Source organism: Tursiops truncatus, chromosome 7 (assembly GCF_011762595.2).
Source record: "Tursiops truncatus isolate mTurTru1 chromosome 7, mTurTru1.mat.Y, whole genome shotgun sequence".
NCBI lineage: Eukaryota > Metazoa > Chordata > Mammalia > Artiodactyla > Delphinidae > Tursiops > Tursiops truncatus.
In genome coordinates, this window is record NC_047040.1 from 88,504,741 (window position 1) to 88,525,514 (window position 20,774).

The 20,774-nt window shown below is 36.8% G+C and overlaps 1 protein-coding gene across 1 annotated transcript in view; it reads left to right on the plus strand.

Annotated features, from left to right (window-relative positions):
- Window positions 1-20,774, plus strand: part of LRP1B (LDL receptor related protein 1B) — a 1,432,692-nt gene that overhangs the window by 732,598 nt on the left and 679,320 nt on the right. The window contains exons 19-20 of the mRNA XM_073806959.1: window positions 5,938-6,018; window positions 7,168-7,329. Of these exons, the coding sequence (XP_073663060.1) occupies window positions 5,938-6,018; window positions 7,168-7,329 (243 nt within the window). The remainder of the gene's footprint in view (window positions 1-5,937; window positions 6,019-7,167; window positions 7,330-20,774) is intronic.

Consider the following 20,774-nt stretch of genomic DNA (forward strand, 5'->3'; position numbering starts at 1 on the left):
AAGAATATTTATGCAAAATCAAGAAAGAAAAGCTTATGTATAACATTTAAGTCTTTATCAAATATAAGAATTCATAATGATATTTTAACAGAACAAGTATCCAGAAACAAACTGAAATATTGGATTCTATTTTCAACTTTAAGATTAACACTAATATGGAAGAACAGGGAAAATGTTACATTTGCTTTAAAAAGTTTTTTGTTTTATTTGTTAGGAGAAAAATATGTATTGTCATTAGATCTCATTTCTCTATCACCATCAGATACTGGTTATAGGAGACTAAGGAGTTATGGACACGGTATTTTCCAACATTAGTGAAAAATGGGTGGAGGCCTATATTAAACTTTTTTGATGGAACTCTTTCTAAAATGTATTTTACATTTGACTGCATTATTAAGCAGAGAAAAGCCCAAGGTAATTTTAACATTTCTTTGTTAGTTCTTTCATGTATCTGAAATTCAGTTACTGTGTTTTATAGGAATGCTGTGATAATCCCAGGAGTTATTCAGGTGATGAGCCCTATTTGTTCCACATTAAATTCTTTTAATGTTGTGCATTTCCAGATAATGCTGCTTCTGACTTCTTGATCTTTAGGACTTAAAGGACTCAAGAGGTCATGTTACAAACCAGGAGTCTGTGACCAGAGAGGCTATGTGATTTACCAATAAGGAAACAAAAATGAATCATTAGTGACTTTACTCTGCTGCATGTGTCCATTAAGTTAATACCTTCATTCTTTTTAGTGATTTGCCCTATGCTTTCTTCTAGTTCCCATTTTTTTTTTCTCTATAGAATTTACCTATTGGTCCTATAAACTCAGACAACAAGGTTTCCAAGAGAAACGATGTAACTAAGTATTATGTTAAAAATGAATCAGAAATGAGGTGTAGTTGCTTAAGAACATATATGCATTATATGCATATGTTGACCTAAAACAAACAGACTGCCAGATATTTCTCCACTAAAGATGGATTTTTTCGGAATCAGCAGAGTAGTGCAATTCAGAGTCTGCAACCATGGTGAGCCACATGCAAAACCCCATAAAGGGAGGAGAGCACTTTTATAGAGGGGAAAAAGGAAGATGGGAGGCGTATACAAACAGAGTTCATGACTTTTCATCGCCAGGAAAGAAAAGGAGTCTTTCTTCTTCTTCTTGGGCTCAGCTATCATCCCAGGGTGTGAGAGCTCCCCCTTCTGGTCTCCCAACTGTATTTAATTGAGGTTCCTATTTATTAATTTTTTACACATGTATATATGTTGTATTTACTGTGGGCAGAAGACGTATGGCTCTCCTTTTCTTAGAGAGTGAAGATACACTGGATTTTCAATTATTTTATTCATTTCGACAGTTTTTACCTTTATGGAGCTAATTTCCAGATTCTTTTTTTTTGGCTGGTTTTTAGACTTAGAATCTAAGTGGATAGAATCTTAAAGGTCACATGGGAAATTTCTCAACCAACGGTACACCTCATTTAATTGTGTTTCTCTTTATCACACTTCATAGATATTGTGGTTTTTACAAATTGAAAGCTTGTGTGTTGTCAGCTGATGGTTAGCATTTTTGAGGAATAAAGTATTTATTAATTAAGGTATGTATATTTTTTAGACATAATGCTATTTCACACTTAATAGAGTAAAGTATAGTGTAAACATACTTCTATATGCATCGGGAAACCAAAAATTTATGTGACTCACTTTATTGAAAATTTGTTTTATTTGAGGTTGTCTGAAACCAAACCTGCAATATCTCCTGTATTGAGGTATGCCTGTATTGCCAAATTTCAGAAGTTTCCAAATGCCTGGGGGGACTTTTCTTTTCCTAATAAAACTTACGATGTTGGCTATTATGTTCCAAAGTTTACAGAAAAGAGATTTTAAAATGTAAATTAACCTATTATAGATGCCTAAAGATGTAATGCTATTTTTAAAAATTAGATCTCATCATATCTTACACATTGCATTTAGTTGCTTACTCATTTTAATCATAACTTATGTTGATACTTCATATAAAGTCTCTATTCATGTCTACTGTACATCTTCTAAACATTAAGCACTTATTTATCTAAGGAGGAGAACACTTTTTTGACAAAATTCATGTTGATTCTTGAAAGATTAACATAAGTTTTCATTATCTTGTCAAGTTAAAAAAATACTTAGGAATATTGATTAAATTATGCCTTGTGCATTTTTCATTTCTCTTTTGGGTGCTTTCTCTTATATGTCTGAGTATTTGTTGGGTTGCTACGTGCATGGCTTTTGATATAGTCTTTTATCTCTGCAATCCGTGATTGCCTCCTTATCACTTCTATCTTTGAATCATATTTAGACTCTCATCACATGTTTTGGCTTCAAAAAGTTACACTTATTCTAAAATTCATATCTCAAGAAATGGCTTTGGTAATCATAAAATTTAGTAAAGATTTGTTCAGTTTTAGAATCATTTCCATTGTTGATATTATGCCAGTACCTCAGATGGATATACTCAAAGGTAAATTCACACAAAGAAATTGCTTTTTAAGAAGTAAAGAAGCAGGTAGTCAAGGATGCCATGTCAACCTGATCTGGTATGAAGCCACTACTTTCCCTACATGTTATTTATGAAATAATAGCAATTTATATTATCATTGCATAAGTTACCAATATTAAAAATGTCTGTATATGGGCTTCCCTGGTGGCACAGTGGTTGAGAGTCCGCCTGCCGATTCGGGGGAGGCGGGTTCGTGCCCTGGTCCGGGAGGATCCCACATGCCGCAGAGCGGCTGGGCCCGTGGGCCGTGGCCACTGGGCCTGAGCGTCCGGAGCCTGTGCTCCGCAGCGGGAGAGGCCACAACAGTGAGAGGCCCGCGTACCGCAAAAAAAAAAACGAAAAAAAAAGAAAAACAATAGCTATATCACTTGCAGTCTGTTCACTGAATATCACTGCTGATCATCCTGGCTGACTCTCTTTTCCCAGCTCAGCTGCATGATAGGGAGAGTTCTTACAGGCTCCAAAGGTAACTCATTGTTTCACCATTTTAAGAACAAGGGTGAATATTTTACCTCCGATTTAAATTTGAAATATTATTTGGGGGATAATATACAAAATAGGTCTTTGACAGGATCACGCAAAATGAATTTGCTTGCATTTTACTATTAAGTCTAGTTACTAGTGATTTGCCAAAAATATGTATTGATATAGACTTTTAATTTTAAAATGCCATGGTTTTTAAGGGAAAATGCAAAAATTCTATAGGACTTATAGCAATGTCATTTAAAATTCTTATTTCCTGAAAATACCTTCACTAGTGTACTTCATTGGTTGAAGTACTAAGAAAATACTCAATAACATAGTTTTCAAGTGGAACCACTACCTGGAGTTACTTTGTAAAGTCCTCTTAAAAAAGAAATGATCCAGAAGAGGACTTGAGGGAAAACCTGGGAAGCATGACTGCCAAATAGGCCCAAGTTCCATGAGGACGGCAAGGCCATATGGGGTCCGATGGTAATTACCATTCAAATCTTCTTATAAATGGTGCAGTGCAGGGAACCACTTGCCCAGGGAAGACGGCATGATGTGTGAGGTCAGCCTTATCCAACAGTCCAGAGGGCCTGATGATGGAGAGAAGGTGTAGGGAGCAAACTGCCCATGCATGTGGGAGCCCCATGATTTAGCCTTTAAGGCTCTATGGAATGAGTACCTGGGTCAGGACTGTGTTTAAAAACTTAAAAGAAAAACAAGGAAAAAGGCCTAAAGAAGTGTGACAAAAATGATTGGGTAAATCTTGGTATGATCTGCCCTATAAAAATAAATCAAAAGTTGATAGTATTATAGAATTTAAAGAAAAGATCGAGATTCAAAATGATTGAAATTTCCAACATTATGAAATAGTGACTGGTACAGACAAAAACTTGTGAACCAAATGCTAAAGAAGTGAAAGTATTTAGGGACTCATTTCTGCTAGACACAAGGAAGTTCTCCTTTACACAATGAAACATTTTATGAGAAATATTTAACCTTTAAGCTGAAAATACATATGGGTAGAGTAAAAATATGGGTAGAGTAAATAACAGGTAATTCATGGATGGTAAATGAAAGTAAGGTAGGAAATCGGTACGAGGTTGTTATAGATGGAGTGATAGATGAAGAGCTTGATGAACTGAATTCTAAAGACCTATTTTCCATTAAGGAAATACATATAACTTTAGGCAAGTCTAACTTTCATGCTCTCAGTTTCTTTAGGGCTGAAATAATTGGATATAATCAATGGTTTTCTTTCTTTTTTTTGAGCAAAGAAATATATTGTTATTATTCATATATTTTTCTTCAAATAAAATAGTACTCAAAACTCCAAAATTAAAACTATAGGTAGATAAATAATTGTGTAGGTAGGTAAGATGTGAACAGGTTTGGCTGAAGGAGTTTGGGCAGCCCAAGTCCAGCTGCTCTGCCCCCTTGGTAGCTCTGAGACAAGCTACAAAATACAACTTGAAAATATTGCTGGTCCCCCTGCCATCAAATGTAGGCTATGATTCTACGTCACTTGTCTTAGAGAGAAAAGCAAGTGTTGCCACAAAATGACTTTGGCTCCACCTATAAGAGCAACAATAATAAAGAATATGGGCCACAGTTCTGTCTCCATGTGTCCTTTTCTTCTGCCTTTATGCCAGTGAAATGATGGAGGATTTTCATTCTTCTTTTTCTATTTTTTTTAATGTCTATTAAATAGGTTGTGTGTGTGAGGGTTTATGATTCCATGAATATTGTCTTGGGAGATAAAAGTTCTGATATTGAGCACACCATGTAAACTCTACATGAATTACTTTCACCATATGAAAAACTTTCTCCTGGGAAATATTAGTAAGCTGCTCTGAATTCCTTGGATGAACTGTTTGCAATTATATTTTCTCTTATTATTACTACCTTTTTTCTTTCTTTTTTTCTTGCAGTCAGTCTTGATTATCTGATCTTATTATGACAAAATTGTCTGCTGAATTTACCAGTCCTTTGAATTGGCTAGTAATCCTTTAGAATTGTTTTCTGTGCTAATTCTATGTTTTGCTTTTTAATTTTTGTTGTCATAGTTATCTAAGGGTTAGGAAGGGAGGTCTTTTGATTTAATTTAGTAAAATTTTACTTTGAAGTCCAATTCTTTGCTGTTGTTTATTTTCAGGGGAATTTTTGTGGGGTTTTTTTTAACATCTTTATTGGAGTATAATTGCTTTACAATGGTGTGTTACTTTCTGCTTTATAACAAAGTGAATCAGTTATACATATACATATGTTCCCATATCTCTTCCCTCTTGCATCTCCCTCCCTCCCACCCTACCTATCCCACCCCTCTAGGTGGTCACAATGCACGGAGCTGATCTCCCTGTGCTATGCAGCTGCTGTTTTTTTTTAACTTAGAATTCACACTTTCAAAATCTATAACTGTTTGATACCAACTAAACTAAATTTAATGAGTTTTTTCTTTGTGTTTGTTTTCTTACTTTCAACTTATTATGTTGACATCACTCAGGCAAACTTGGATCCAACCTTCCTACTTCGGCTCTCTATGTTCAGAAAAGGCCTTTCCCTTTTAAAGCACACACTTTACTTTGAAGCCCACGAATATAGAGCTTCATCCAGCTGTTCTTCACTGGGAGGAGGTTGAGTCCCTTGGTGCAGGGAATTGACATCTATTTTTCTTGCAGTAGAATGAATCTAAACAGTCCTTCATCAAGTGATTCTCCTTGGCTTTCAGTCACTGAAATGTACTCATATAAAAGATATTAAAAGTATGTGTATCCTAAGTCCTCAAGAAGTTACTGCCACTATATTTGTTTACCTAACATTTCCTCTGTGCCTTCTGTGGAAGAGAAGGGTAGAGTTCTGATCATATTAGCAAATGAGAAGCAAATTAAGTGAAACACAGTCGATAACACCTTTCCTATTGGATGTTTTTCTATCTTTCACAGAATTCCCAACTTGTGAGCCACTAACTCAGTTTGCATGCAAGAGTGGAAGATGCATTAGCAGTAAATGGCACTGCGACTCTGGCAAGTACCAAATGTCCACTAGACTGCACTGATTTGATTGGGGGCCTGGCTGGCTGTGCAGCTTTGCCTCTTTCTGAGGTAGTTTGTGAGAGGAGGTTGCAGAGTCAATCAAAATGGCCAAGACAAGTGGTGAGAGGGCAGCTGGCACGTCAATGGGGATTAGCATTAAGGGAAATGGAACTCAATATCCGTCCCTTGGGGCTGTGATGGAGACTTGTTTTCAGATATTATGCTGGACATAGCCTAAGTCAACAAACATGAAGTTAAAGCAACAACTGAGGAAACAACCTGGACAATTCAGACTCCCCAAAGCATTTATGTAAAACGCTCTATAACCTCAGGATGGAGTAGTTTATAAATTATATTGGAATTATCCATGGTCTCAACTTTGTCACCTTGTTTTTTTTTTATGTACAAATGGTATTTTTTCTTCACTCAATTGTATCATTATGTTAAATTATGCCAAATACAGGTAAATGAATTATACATAAATCGATAACTTCTCAGCCATTGATTTCAATTTAATCTGTTTTCACTTCACATTCCTCTCACCTCCCTCCTGCAACAGTTGTTAATAAAGAGTATAAGTCATTGCTAATGATAGCGTACAATAATTTCCTGATATAAATACACACTTCAGAGCCAGTGGAGGAAGGGTACACAGTGAGCCCTCTTGTGGGAGAATGGAGAAAAAGGATCTGAATTAAAAATACAGTTATAAACTCTGGGGTACAAAGGTTCTAGGTCTAAATAGTAATTTTCCAGCAATAATTGTATCACAAGCTGTATCATTTCATAAAATTCCTACAGTCACCATTGTCTTCCCACTTCATAATTATTTCATGTTGCATAGATTTATTTAGTCAGTGGTTAGTCATTTCTGAGTAAAATGGAAGTTAAGCTTCAAAATCCAAAGTCAAGGATTTTTCCCCCTTAGTTTAGCAGTTGGTATTCAATCAGAAATAAACAATATAAAAATGAAAATAATTCTCCCACTACTCATGGGAAATGTTGATCATTGATTTATCATTCCTTTTTTTAATAACAAAAGAAAGCTCTCAATACCAAAAAGAAATGTTAAGTATTTCATAAGGAAAAGTTTCTCCATGGACCAGTTCTCACCACCTGGCTGTTGTTGCTTCTTTCCAGATGATGACTGTGGGGACGGGAGTGATGAGGTTGGCTGTGTTCAGTCCTGCTTTGATAATCAGTTCAGATGTTCCAGTGGCAGATGTATCCCAGGCCATTGGGCCTGTGATGGTGACAATGACTGTGGAGACTTCAGTGATGAAATCAATTGTACCAGAGAAGGTTAGTAATTTTGTGAATCTGCAGAATCTCATTTTAAAGTGATATATAATATTTGAAGTATTTTAGAGTGAATATCATAGAAAAATAAATTATTCATCAGATAAAAAAAAAGTATGTGGAACTATATAAAATAATTTGCTGATCTCTTTACTTTTACTTTTTCTTTTCTCTGGTTTCTCAACCTTAATTCCTCCTTATACTTTGATACTTTCTTCTTTTGGTCTTCGCTTCCTATTTCATTAGATGCTTTACTTTCATTTGATCCTTTACTTACTACTCTTTTAATCCCCTACAACTTCTAAATTTCCAAACCCCCAAACCCATCCCCAAAGGAAAAAAAAAAAAAGAATAAGAAAGGCATAATTTTCCTTCTATTTTTACACTAGATTTGTTTCCTGAAGGCTGGAAATCATCCCCTGTTAAATGGTGATGTATTCCAACTGATTGACCCTCTGGAATGCAAAGTAAAAGAGGAAGGAGATCATGACCATGGTTCCCAGCATATCCATGGGCAGCCTGACCCTGTTGTTTGCATGGGTAGCTCTGCAAAATTTGATCAGCCACAGGACGTGTTAATAAATTAGAAATCATGTTGGAAATATCACAGAAAAAGCATTAGCCTGTCAAAAATTGGTAACAACAATAACATTAACTAGAACTTTCTTTCTGCCTAAGAAATTGAAATAATTTATTATCCATTCTTTCATTTATTCCAAAAATACTTATTGAGAACTTTTCATGTGCCAGGCACTGTGCTTGGACCAAAGGATAGATTAAAGAATTAAAAAACATATTCCCTGTTTAGTTTTAAAAATCTAGCATGCAAACAGACAAACAACAAAGTGAATTATTTTATGTGGTGACGGGGCAGAGCATACCACATACTATGTGATCATAAGAAAGAAATCATTTTCCAAGTGTTTTCCAAGGAGATATATTTGTCTTCTGCAAATATTTGACAACCTATAAAACAGAATATTTCTAAAGTATTTTCTCTGACATGAATTCCTTGTGTCTTTCTTTTGTTTCTCTTTCTTTCTTCATTTCTCTCTCTCTCTCTCTCTCTCTCTCTCTGTCTTCATTTCTCTTCATTTCTCTCAATTGTAAATACTGGAAACAGTGGCAATTACAGAGATTATCTACATAATACTAGGTTCTTAAAGGAATAAATCTAGCTTTTTGGTGAACTCCCTGAGTGATTTATTAAAAGAGATATTGTCTGATTTTGATTTTACCTGTGTGACCTGGGTTATAAGACTCGAGGCATGATCCAAATATGGCTAGTCACCTATGAGCCATGAAGTGATAAAACACATGGTCCTCATGGTGGTCATGGCATGAGTCATGTCTTTCCTGACAGTGGACATAACAGAAACTATAGTAAAAACAGAAAATGACTAAGAAAATCTTTGGAACAGTATCTTATAAAATTCAACATGAACATATTTTAATTTAATTTTGCTTCAAAATCGAGAGGAATGATAAATCCCTCTCTTTCTCTCTTTCTCTCTCTCTTTCCCCCTCTCCCTTTTTCTCTATCTCATTCTTGTGTCCTTTCCTCTCTCAAATTAGTTGTCCACTAGTATATATGAACTAGAACTTTTTGCCTATTACTAATCTGGAGATATTTTTCCTCTTTTTCTTTGTATATTTGAAACATTCATTTGGGGTGTGGTTGAAATTTCATTACTAACTTAGACTGAATATATACTATTGGTACATTTTCCCCCATCTCACAGATGTCTTTTTATGTTCCTCATGAGGTGTACATCTGTGGCGTGCTGACGCTGACCCATAATATGCTGTGAAAGATAAATTGCTCCGGTGTTAATTTGCTTTCATCTCAGAAGTGAGATCCCATCCCTCTGTTGTATGTGCATGTATCTCTAAGTTAAACTGATCATCGCACATTAAGAAGTTTTGGGGAGATTGCTTTAGCCTTATGAGTATCCAAAGTGAGTGACCCATCCCCTTAGAGACTCTCTAGAGAGTTATTTGGGTTTGGATTATAGAATCAGTGGCTAAGGTTAATGACCTTTATCTTGAGGGCATCTCAATTTCACTAATATATTACTGTAAAGGATATACTGTCAGTGTGAATGCCATGTGTTTCTTGTATGATTACGATAATATGCTAAGGAAATGATCCAGGTAACCCACATGATTCTTGGACATGTTTCAAGGAAAGAATGAGAAGAACTTCCTGAACTAATTTATATTTAACTGATTATAAGTTGTACTAGGACTCCCTGATCAAATATTTTACTTGGTGAAAACAAGATGCAGGAATTGAGGACAGGTATCATTCTGGGATGATTTCAGTGTGTAAGACAATCTGTAGTATTTCAAAGGGCATTGAAATATTTTTATCCATCATTATTTCATGTATGCTGATATGGAAGTTGTAAAATAACCATGACACATAGAATTGTAAACACTGATCAGGAAGGCCATTTTGCACTTGTAGGATTTGTGAGGATATTGCCAAGGTAAAGTAGAAATTTGATTCAATTAGTCATATAATTCAGTCCGAGAACCTGCTGCAGAAGAAAGAGCAGGGGATTCCGTCTTGAGTTTCAGGACTGGCTGTCAAAACTGATCAAATCCACCATATAATTGCTCAGCACTTTGCTTTACACTGCCTGGGTAAGCAGAGCATATGGTGCAGTTTCTCTCAACTCAAAAGGGCAGAAAATACTCTTGAATTGACTTTCAATAGTAAAGGAGAAGGAGATACCAAGAATAACATTCCATATATAATCTCTATTTCAGAAAATTCCTGAGCTTAAGTTCAACTCATATTCTTTCTGATACCACTTTCACGAAAAGAATTTCTATGGTGATCATGTTTTCATCAGCAATATGATTAATATATGGGAAAACTGTTAATGACTAGTCCCCTCCTAGATTAATGTACACTCATCTCTCTCTTCCTTCGTATTGTGCTGCTCTTTCTCTCACTTCCAAACTCCTTTACTAGGCAAAGAAGACACAGTATCTTTACAAGTCACTATGCAAGTGTGCACATGCGTGTGCACGTGCGTGCACACACACACAGAGTCTATGAGCTAAAGTGGAATAGAAAGACCATCGTGGCGCATGGTTCCTTCCTTTGTTTCAATGCCTGTTTATCATTAATTTAGTGCTTTTTAGTTCTGAATCCTTTGGTTGGTACATATATTTATAGTTACCCTTTTGTAGCTACTGGGTAAATAGTTTTTCCAAGTGGAAAAACAGTGAGGCTGGACTGTCAAAGAATTTGGTATGAGGGAACTTCCTCTAGAGCCTCAGTCCTGGCCATTTATTAAATATTGAAAGGTTTTGTAAAAAGATGGTTTTACCTGTAAGAACATCAAGAATAAAGTTAAAATGAGACTTCAGTCTTTTCTTACAAGTCTTTACCTCCCTGGCTGTAATATTTTTAAAAAGAGAACATGAGAGAGAGATGCTGGACATATGTCACATCTGTAAAACACCAAATATATAGAATTAATCTTATCCCATTGTTGATAGTTTAGTTCATTTGAGTTATGTAAACTTTCATTCTCATACTCTTTTTGGGAATTGTCTCAAGCATATTTCACACAAGGAATAAGGCATTTCTATAATAAACATATGAAAATTGTGCAGTATCTTTAGACAGCTATTCTTCCAGGTCAATTTCCATTTAGAAATTGTTGTAAAAAATTATAACAAATAATTTCAGTGTGGACTTGATGGAGAAGAGAACAGGTTTTCTCTAGAATAGATTTTGCCTAAATTTTATAATTTCTTCTAAATGCAACAATACCCCTCAAATATTTGGATTTTTCTTTGAGAAAGCCCCTGACACTATTTTATGATTACTGTTCTCTAATGTCTTCTGTTTGGCTAAAAAGGGAGTATTTACTACCTGCTGCATTAAATGAATGATCTGGGTGATGCTGGAATGTGTGATCTCTTATTTACATCACAAATACAAATTAAATGCAAATTTGAGATTTAGTATGTATTGACCTTCAATTTTGATTTATCATAAATAATCTTTAACAAGTTCCCATATCCATTAGGCAGTCAAATGTGTACCATTATTAATGTACGTGCTCATACATGCTTATGTTCTTTTGCTTTAACTGCTTTTGTTTCTGCTTTGGAAACTTCCATTTTTTTTTGAGCTTCATCTGCATTCATTCATGCATGCATTTATTCATTTGCCTCTCTACATCCTTGTTCCCAGTTTAAGAAGGGAACTGGAGTAATTTTATTTTATCTTTGTAGTTTCATAGTCAAGTACAATATTTGATATATAATGAGTATTCAATAAATAATTATTGAGTGAAAGAGTCTATTTCTTGACCACAAAAGTTGTTTATATTTTAAAATCAACACTTATTTGTTTTGTCTTATACATCTAGTAAATTCTGTTTCCTCATCCTGGAGTTTATTTCCATGATGACATACAAGGCTAGGTGTACGGATCTAATCATTTACATTTCCTCAGTACAGCATAGCCACTTTCATTTATCCAATAATATTGGTAATTTCAGCCTAGGATTCAATAAAATACAATAGATAGGAAATCTTCTTTATCTTTTATTATTGTTTACTTCTTTTTTTATGTCCTCTCTGTCAAATAGATAGAAAGTTTCAGAAAGATAAGAAAAGTTTACATCTTTTTTTTTTTTTACCTCTTTATTGGAGTATAATTGCTTTACAATCGTGTGTTAGTTCCTGCTTTATAACAAAGTGAATCAGTTATACGTATACATATGTTCTCATATCTCTTCCCTCTTGCGTCTCCCTCCCTCCCACCCTCCCTATCCCACCCCTCTAGGTGGTCATAAAGCACCCGAGCTGATCTCCCTGTGATATACGGCTGCTTCCCACTAGCTATCTATTTTACGTTTGATAGTGTATATATGTCCATGCCACTCTCTCGCTTTGTCACAGCTTACCCTTCCGCCTCCCCATATCCTCAAGTTCATTCTCTAGTCGATCTATGTCTTTATTCCTGTCATACCCCTAGGTTCTTCATGACATTTTTTTCCTTAAATTATATATATATATATGTGTTAGCATATGGTATTTGTCTTTCTCATTCTGACTTACTTCACTCTATATGACAGACTCTAGGTCCATCCACCTCATTACAAATAGCTCAATTTCGTTTCTTTTATGGCTGAGTAATATTCCATTGTATATATGTGCCACATCTTCTTTATCCATTCATCTGATATGGACACTTAGGTTGTTTGCATCTCTGGGCTATTGTAAATAGAGCTGCAGTGAACATTTTGGTACATGACTCCTTTTGAATTATGGTTTTCTCAGGGTATATGCCCAGTAGTGGGATTGCTGGGTCATATGGTAGTTCTATTTGTAGTTTTTTAAGGAACCCCCATATTGTTCTCCATAGTGGCTATACCAATTCACATTCCTACCAGCAATGCAAGAGTGTACCCTTTTCTACACACCCTCTCCAGCATTTATTGTTTCTAGATTTTTTGATGATGGCCATTCTGACTGGTGTGAGATGATATCTCATTGTAGTTTTGATTTGTATTTCTCTAATGATTAATGATGTTGAGCATTCTTTCATGTGTTTGTTGGTAGTCTGTATATCTTCTTTGGAGAAATGTCTATTTAGGTCTTCTGCCCATTTTTGGATTCCGTTGTTTGTTTTTTTGTTATTGAGCTGCATGAGCTGCTTGTAAATTTTGGAGATTAATCCTTTGTCAGTTGCTTCATTTGCAAATATTTTCTCCCATTCTGAGGTTTATCTTTTGGTCTTGTTTGGTCTCCTTTGCTGTGCAAAAGCTTTTAAGTTTCATTAGGTCCCATTTGTTTATTTTTGTTTTTATTTCCATTTCACTAGGAGGTGGGTCAAAAAGGATCTTGCTGTGATTTATGTCATAGAGTGTTCTGCCTATGCTTTCCTCTAAGAGTTTGATAGTTTCTGGCCTTACATTTAGGTCTTTAATCCATTTTGACCTTACTTTTGTGTATGGTGTTAGGGAATGATCTAATATCATACTTTTACATGTACCTGTCCAGTTTTCCCAGCACCACTTATTGAAGAGGCTGTCCTTTCTCCACTGTACACTCCTGCCTCCTTTATCAAAGATAAGGTGACCATATGTGCGTGGGTTTATCTCTGGGCTTTCTATCCTGTTCCATTGATCTATATTTCTGTTTTTGTCCAGTACCATACTGTCTTGATTACTGTAGCTTTGTAGTATAGTCTGAAGTCCGGGAGCCTGATTCCTCCAGCTCCGTTTTTCGTTCTCAAGATTGCTTTGGCTATTCGGGGTCTTTTGTGTTTCCATACAAATTGTGAAAATTTTTGTTCTAGTTCTGTGAAAAATGCCAGTGGTAGTTTGATAGGGATTGCATTGAATCTGTAGATTGCTTTTGGTAGTAGAGTCATTTTCTCAATGTTGATTCTTCCAATCCAGGAACATGGTATATCTCTCCATCTATTTGTGTCATCTTTAATTTCTTTCATCAGTGTCTTATAATTTTCTGCATACAGGTCTTTAGTCTCCTTAGGTAGGTTTATTCCTAGGTATTTTATTCTTTTTGTTGCAATGGTAAATGGGAGTGTTTTCTTGATTTCACTGTCAGATTTTTCATCATTAGTGCATAGGAATGCCAGAGATTTCTGTGCATTAATTTTGTATCCTGCTACTTTACGAAATTCATTGATGAGCTCTAGTAGTTTTCTGGTAGCATCTTTAGGATTCTCTATGTACAGTATCATGTCATCTGCAAACAGTGACAGCTTTACTTCTTCTTTTCCGATTTGGATTCCTTTTATTTCCTTTTCTTCTCTGATTGCTGTGGCTAAAACTTCCAAAACTATGTTGAAAAAGAGTGGTGAGAGTGGGCAACCTTGTCTTGTTCCTGATCTTAGTGGAAATGCTTTCAGTTTTTCACCATTGAGGACGATGTTGGCTGTGGGTTTGTCATATATGGCCTTTATTATGTTGAGGAAATTTCCCTCTATGCCTACTTTCTGGAGGGTTTTTGTCATAAATGGGTGTTGAATTTTGTTGAAAGCTTTCTCTGCATCTACTGAGATGACCATATGGTTTTTCTCCTTCAGTTTGTTAACATGGTGTATCACATTGATTGATTTGCGTATATTGAAGGATCCTTGCATTCCTGGAATAAACTCTACTTGATCACGGTGTATGATCCTTTTAATGTGATGTTGGATTCTGTTTGTGAGTATTTTGTTAAGGATTTTTGCATCTATGTTCATCAGTGATATTGGCCTGTAGGTTTCTTTCTTTGTGACATCGTTGTCTTGTTTTGGTGTCAGGGTGATGGTGGCCTCATAGAATGAGTTTGGGAGTGCTCCTCTCTCTGCTATATTTTGGAAGAGTTTGAGAAGGATAGGTATTAGCTTTTCTCTAAATGTTTGGTAGAATTCACCTGGGAAGCCATCTGGTCCTGGGCTTTTGTTTGTTGGAAGATTTTTAATCACAGTTTCAATTTCAGTGCTTGTGATTGGTCTGTTCATATTTTCTATTTCTTCCTGATTCAGTCTTGGAAGGTTGTGTATTTCTAAGATTTTGTCCATTTCTTCCAGGTTGTCCATTTTATTGGCATACAGTTGCTTGTAGTAATCTCTCATGATCTTTTGTATTTCTACAGTGTCAGTTGTTACTTCTCCTTTTTCATTTCTCAGTCTATTGATTTGAGTCTTCTCCCTTTTTTTCTTGATGAGTCTGGCTAGTGGTTTATCAATTTTGTTTATTTTCTCAAAGAACCAGCTTTTAGTTTTATTGATCTTTGCTCTCGTTTCCTTCATTTCTTTTTCATTTATCTCTGATCTGATCTTTATGATTTTTTTCCTTCTGCTAACTTTGGAGGTTTTTTGTTCTTCTTTCTCTAATTGCTTGAGGTGCAAGGTTAGGTTGTTTATTCGAGATGTTTCCTGCTTCTTAAGGTGGGCTTGTATTGCTATAAACTTCCCCCTTAGAACTGCTTTTGCTGCATCCCACAGGTTTTGGGTCGTTGTGTCTCCATTGTCATTTGTTTCTAGGTATTTTTTGATTTCCTCTTTGATTTCTTCAGTGATCTCTTCATTATTAAGTAGTGTATTGTTTAGCCTCCATGTGTTTGTATTTTTTACAGATCTTTTCCTGTAATTGATATCTAGTCTCATGGCGTTGTGGTCAGAAAAGATACTTGATACAATTTCAATTTTCTTAAATTTACCAAGGCTTGATTTGTGACCCAAGATATGATCTATCCTGGAGAATGTTCCATGAGCACTTGAGAAAAATGTGTATTCTGTTGTTTTTGGATGGAATGTCCTATAAATATCAATTAAGTCCATCTTGTTTAATGTATCATTTAAAGCTTGTGTTTCCTTATTTTTATTTTGGATGATCTGTCCATTGGTGAAAGTGGGGTGTTAAAGTCCCCTACTATGAATGTGTTACTGTCGATTTCCTGTTTTATGGCTGTTAGTATTTGCCTTATGTATTGAGGTGCTCCTATGTTGGGTGCATAAATATTTACAGTTGTTATATCTTCTTCCTGGATCGATCCCTTGATCATTATGTAGTGTTCTTCTTTAGTCTTTATTTTCTTCTTCTAATAGTCCTTATTTTAAAGTCTATTTTGTCTGATATGAGAATTGCTACTCCAGCTTTCTTTTGCTTTCCATTTGCATGGAATATCTTTTTCCATCCCCTCACTTTCAGTCTGTATGTGTCTCTAGGTCTGAAGTGGGTCTCTTGTAGACAACATATATGTTGGTCTTGTTTTTGTATCCATTCAGCCAATCTGTGTCTTTTGGTGGGAGCATTTAATCCATTTACATTTAAGGTAATTATCAATATGTATGTACCTGTTCCCATTTTCTTAATTGTTTTGTTATTATAGGTCTTTTCCTTCTCTTGTGTTTCTTGCCTAGAGAAGATCCTTTAGCATTTGTTGTAAAGCTGGTTTGGTGGTGCTGAACTCTCTCAGCTTTTGCTTTTCTTTAAAGGTTTTAATTTCTCCATCAAATCTGAATTAGATCCTTGCTGGGTAGAGTAATCTTGGTTGTAGGTTTTTCTTCTTCATCACTTTAAATATGCTCTGCCACTCCCTTCTGGCTTGCAGTTTCTGCTGAAAGATCAGCTGTTAACCTTATGGGGATTCCCTTTTGTGTTATTTGTTGTTTTTCCCTTGCTGCTTTTAATATGTTTTCTTTGTATTTAATTTTTGGCAGTTTGATTAATATGTGTCTTGGTGTGTTTCTCCCTGGATGTATCCTGTATGGGACTCTCTGTGCTTCCTGGACTTGATTAACTATTTCCTTTCCCTTATTCGGGATGTTTTCAACTATAATCTCTTCAAATATTTTCTCAGTCCCTTTCTTTTTCTCTTCTTCTTCTGGAACCCCTATAATTCGAATGTTGGTGCATTTAATGTTGTCCCAGAGGTCTCTGAGACTGTCCTCAGTTCTTTTCAGTCTTTTTTCTTTATTCTGTTCTGCAGTAGTTATTTCCACTTTTTTATCTTCCAGGTCACTTTTCCGTTCTTCTGCCTCAGTTATTCTGCTATGGATCCCTTCTAGAGTATTTTTAATTTCATTTATTGTGCTGTTCATCATTGCTTGTTTCATCCTTAGTTCTTCTAGGTCCTTGTTAAATGTTTCTTGCATTTTGTCTATTCTATTTCCAAGACTTTGGATCATCCTTACTATCAATATTCTGAATTCTTTTTCAGGTAAACTGCCTATTTCCTCTTCATTTGTTAGGTCTGGTGGGTTTTTATCTTGTTCCTTCATCTGCTGTGTGTTTTTCTGTCTTCTCATTTTGCTTATCTTACTGTGTTTGGTGTCTCCTTTTTGCAGGCTGCAGGTTCATAGTTCCCGTTGTTTTTGGTGTCTGTCCCCAGTGGCTAAGGTTGGTTCAGTGGGTTGTGTAGGCTTCCTGGTGGAGGGGACTAGTGCCTGTGTTCTGGTGGATGAGGCTGGATCTTGTCTTTCTGGTAGGCAGGTCCACGTCTGGTGAGGTCCACCCACTTTTTGGGGTGTCTGTGGACTTATTATGATTTTAGGCAGCCTCTCTGCTAATGGATGGGGTTGTGTTCCTGTTTTGATAGTTGTTTGGCATAGGGTGTCCACCACTGTATCTTGCTGGTCGTTGAGTGAAGCTGGGTATTGGTGTTGAGATGGAGATCTCTGGGAGATTTTCGCCGTTTGATATTATGTGGAGCTGGGAGGTCCCTTGTGGACCAGTGTCCTGACGTTGGCTCTCCCACCTCAGAGGCACAGCACTGACTCCTGGCTGCAGCACCAAGAGCCTTTCATCCACATGGCTCAAAATAAAAGGGAGAAAAAGTAGAAAGAAAGAGGATAAAAGAAAAGAAAATAAAGTAAGGTAAAATAAAATAAAGTTATTAAAATAAAAAAATAATTATTAAGAAAAAAACTTTTTTTAAGTAAAATAAAAAAGCAAAAAAAAAAAACCAAAAAAACGGATGGATAGAGCCCTAGGACAGATGGTGAAAGCAAAGTTATACAGACAAAATCTCGCACAGAAGCATACACATACACACTCACAAAAAGAGGAAAAGGAGAAAAAACAATAAATCTTGCTCTCAAAGTCCACCTCCTCAATTTGGGATGATTCGTTGTCTATTCATGTATTCCACAGATGCAGGGTATATCAAGTTGATTGTGGAGATTTAATCCGCTGCTCCTGAGGCTGCTGGGAGAGATTTCCCTTTTCTTTGTTCGCACAGCTCCCCGGGGTTCAGCTTTGGATTTGGCCCCGCCTCTGCGTGTAGGTCGCGGGAGGGCGTCTGTTAGCTCAGACAGGATGGGGTTAAAGGAGCAGCTGATTCGGTGGCTCTGGCTCACTCAGGCCTGGGGGAGGTAGGGGCACGGATGCGGGGCAAGCTTGCGGCTGCAGAGGCCTGCGTGACATTGCATCAGCGTGAGGCATGCCGTGCGTTCTCCCAGGGAGGTTGTCCCTGGATCACGGGACCCTGGCAGTGGTGGGCTGTACACGCTCCCCGGAAGGGAGGTGTGGAGAGTGACCTGTGCTTGCTCACAGGCTTCTTGGTGGCGGCAGCAGCAGCCTTAGCGTCTCATGCCCGTCTCTGGGGTCCGTGCTTTTAGCCGCGGCTTGTGCCCGTCTCTGGAGCTCCTTTAAGCGGCGCTCTTATTCCCCTCTCCTCGCGCACCAGGAAACAGAGAGGGAAGAAAAAGTCTCTTGCCTCTTCGGCAGGTCCATACTTTTCCCAGGACTCCCTCCCGGCTCCGAGACTGAAGCCTCAGCTCCCAGCCCCGCCCGCCCCGGCAGGTGAGCAGCCAAGCCTCTTGGGCTGGTGAGTGCCAGTTGGCACCGATCCTCTGTGCGGGAATCTCTCTGCTTTGCCCTCTGCACCCCTGTTGCTGCGCTCTCCTCCGTGGCCCCGAAGCTCCCCCCTCCACCACCCACAGTCTCCACCCGCGAAGGGGCTTCTAGTGTGTGGAAACCTTTCCTCCTTCACAGCTCCCTCACACTGGTACAGGTCCCATCCCTATCCTTTTGTCTCTGTTTATTCTTTTTTCTTTTGCCCTACCCAGGTACGTGGTGACTTTCTTGCCTTTTGGGAGGTCTGAGGTCTTCTGCCAGCGTTCAGTAGGTGTTCTGTAGGAGGTGTTCCACATGTAGATGTATTTCTGGTGTATCTGTGGGGAGGAAGGTGATCTCCACATCTTACTCTTCCGCCATCTTCCCCTCTCTCTATCTACATCTTTTTTGTATCTATAAAACAGTAAGTACCAGAGAGGAGATTCCATCCATGATACTATAGGGAGGAAAAAGGAGTTAACCTGTGTTGGCATCCCACAAATTGCCAGGAACTTTACATTTGTTATTCCATTTAACGCTCAGAATAAGGATTACCAGAGAGGTTAAGATACTTGCCTAGGATTACAAAGCTGGCATTTCAGAGGTTGTCTAATCTTTATTCCTATGTCCAGCTGTCTGCTTCTGCAGCTGTCGAGTATAATCTCTTTTACTTTTTCTGTCTCTGTGAATTAACATTTGTATGATCTCCAAATAATTACTATGTTGTTCTCAATTGAATACTCATTTCTCTTTAAAATGAAAGAGAAAGACCTTTCTACTTATTATGGGTCATTGTAATGAAATTTGCCAAAGGGCACTAGAAGGGACGTAGGACATTACATTAAATCATCACAAGAAGTCCATCTGTCTCTTTTTTTGTTTTTATTCTCCTCCCCCAACCCCAGCCCCACACACAATTCTCCTTGATAAAGTGGATTCTGGAACTTTGTCATTGGAATAGCTGTGGACATTCCCACACAATTTCTCCACCCAAAGAACATGTTTCTCTGCCATAAAAGTTTTACCTCATAGACTCAAAAAATTTAGGAAGCTGGAAGAAAACGGAAAGATCATTTAGTTCAGTTGTGTCATTGTGCAGATGAGGGAAAGGGCTAAGCTAGATAAAATTATCCTTATGTGTATGTAACAATAACTAAAATGTAATGCTGCTTCCTGGAAGGAGCTGATAATGTTCTGTGTTAGAGATGTTGAGACTGGGCCCTTTGATCCATAAAGATATTTTTAGGAGAGATTTTGAATTCAAATGATTATGCCAGGTTCTTAGTGGAAAATCCAAAAAGGTCTGGCAGTTCCGCTAACCAGAAAGCAACAAAATCCTACCTGGGAGATTGAATCCAGTCAGAGTGCTGCAGGTATCTAACCTGATATTTAGCTGAAGACTTAGGTTACACATTTCAGCATAGAGAGAATGGAAATGGAAACCAATATCTTTTGACTTCCCACCTACGTCATACCCTATCTCAGCTGAACCATCATGTTTTTAGCACCCCAGTTAAATCCTAAACACATAGGAAATAAGATATCAGTAAACCCTATACACAATAAGACTCAGTCACTTGTTTTGTTTTTCTTTCATGAAAATATTCTGAAGATACTTTCAATTCACTTTTACTACAACACACAAATTGCTATTATTTCTTAGGCAATGAACTTTATTGAGAATTAAGTACAGGTATTGGTTTTCAATTTGGGGAAATTATCAAATAATGTTTTAGACTCAGCAAATTCACATAATCTTCCATCCTAATGTTTTTTAACTACTCTCTTTTAATGAAAATATGGATTTTTCCTGATAAAATACAATTAAAAGAAAATTTGAATTTCATCCAGTTTTAGAGAGGTATAACATCTGTTTTCAAGGAGATACAAATTGTCTGGCTTAACTTTATTCTCTCACAGGTCGATTTATTTTGTTTAGGGACTGTTAACACTAAGCTATGAAAACAATGTTAATTATTAATGGATTTTATCCATAGAAAATATTTTTGTTTTCTAGGACAAAATAGCTCTTTAAAGGTCATTTCAGCCTTAATACTGCAAACATCTTTTACATCAAGAGCAAAGAAAATTCAAGGATTTGAATCAATTAATAACAAAGGC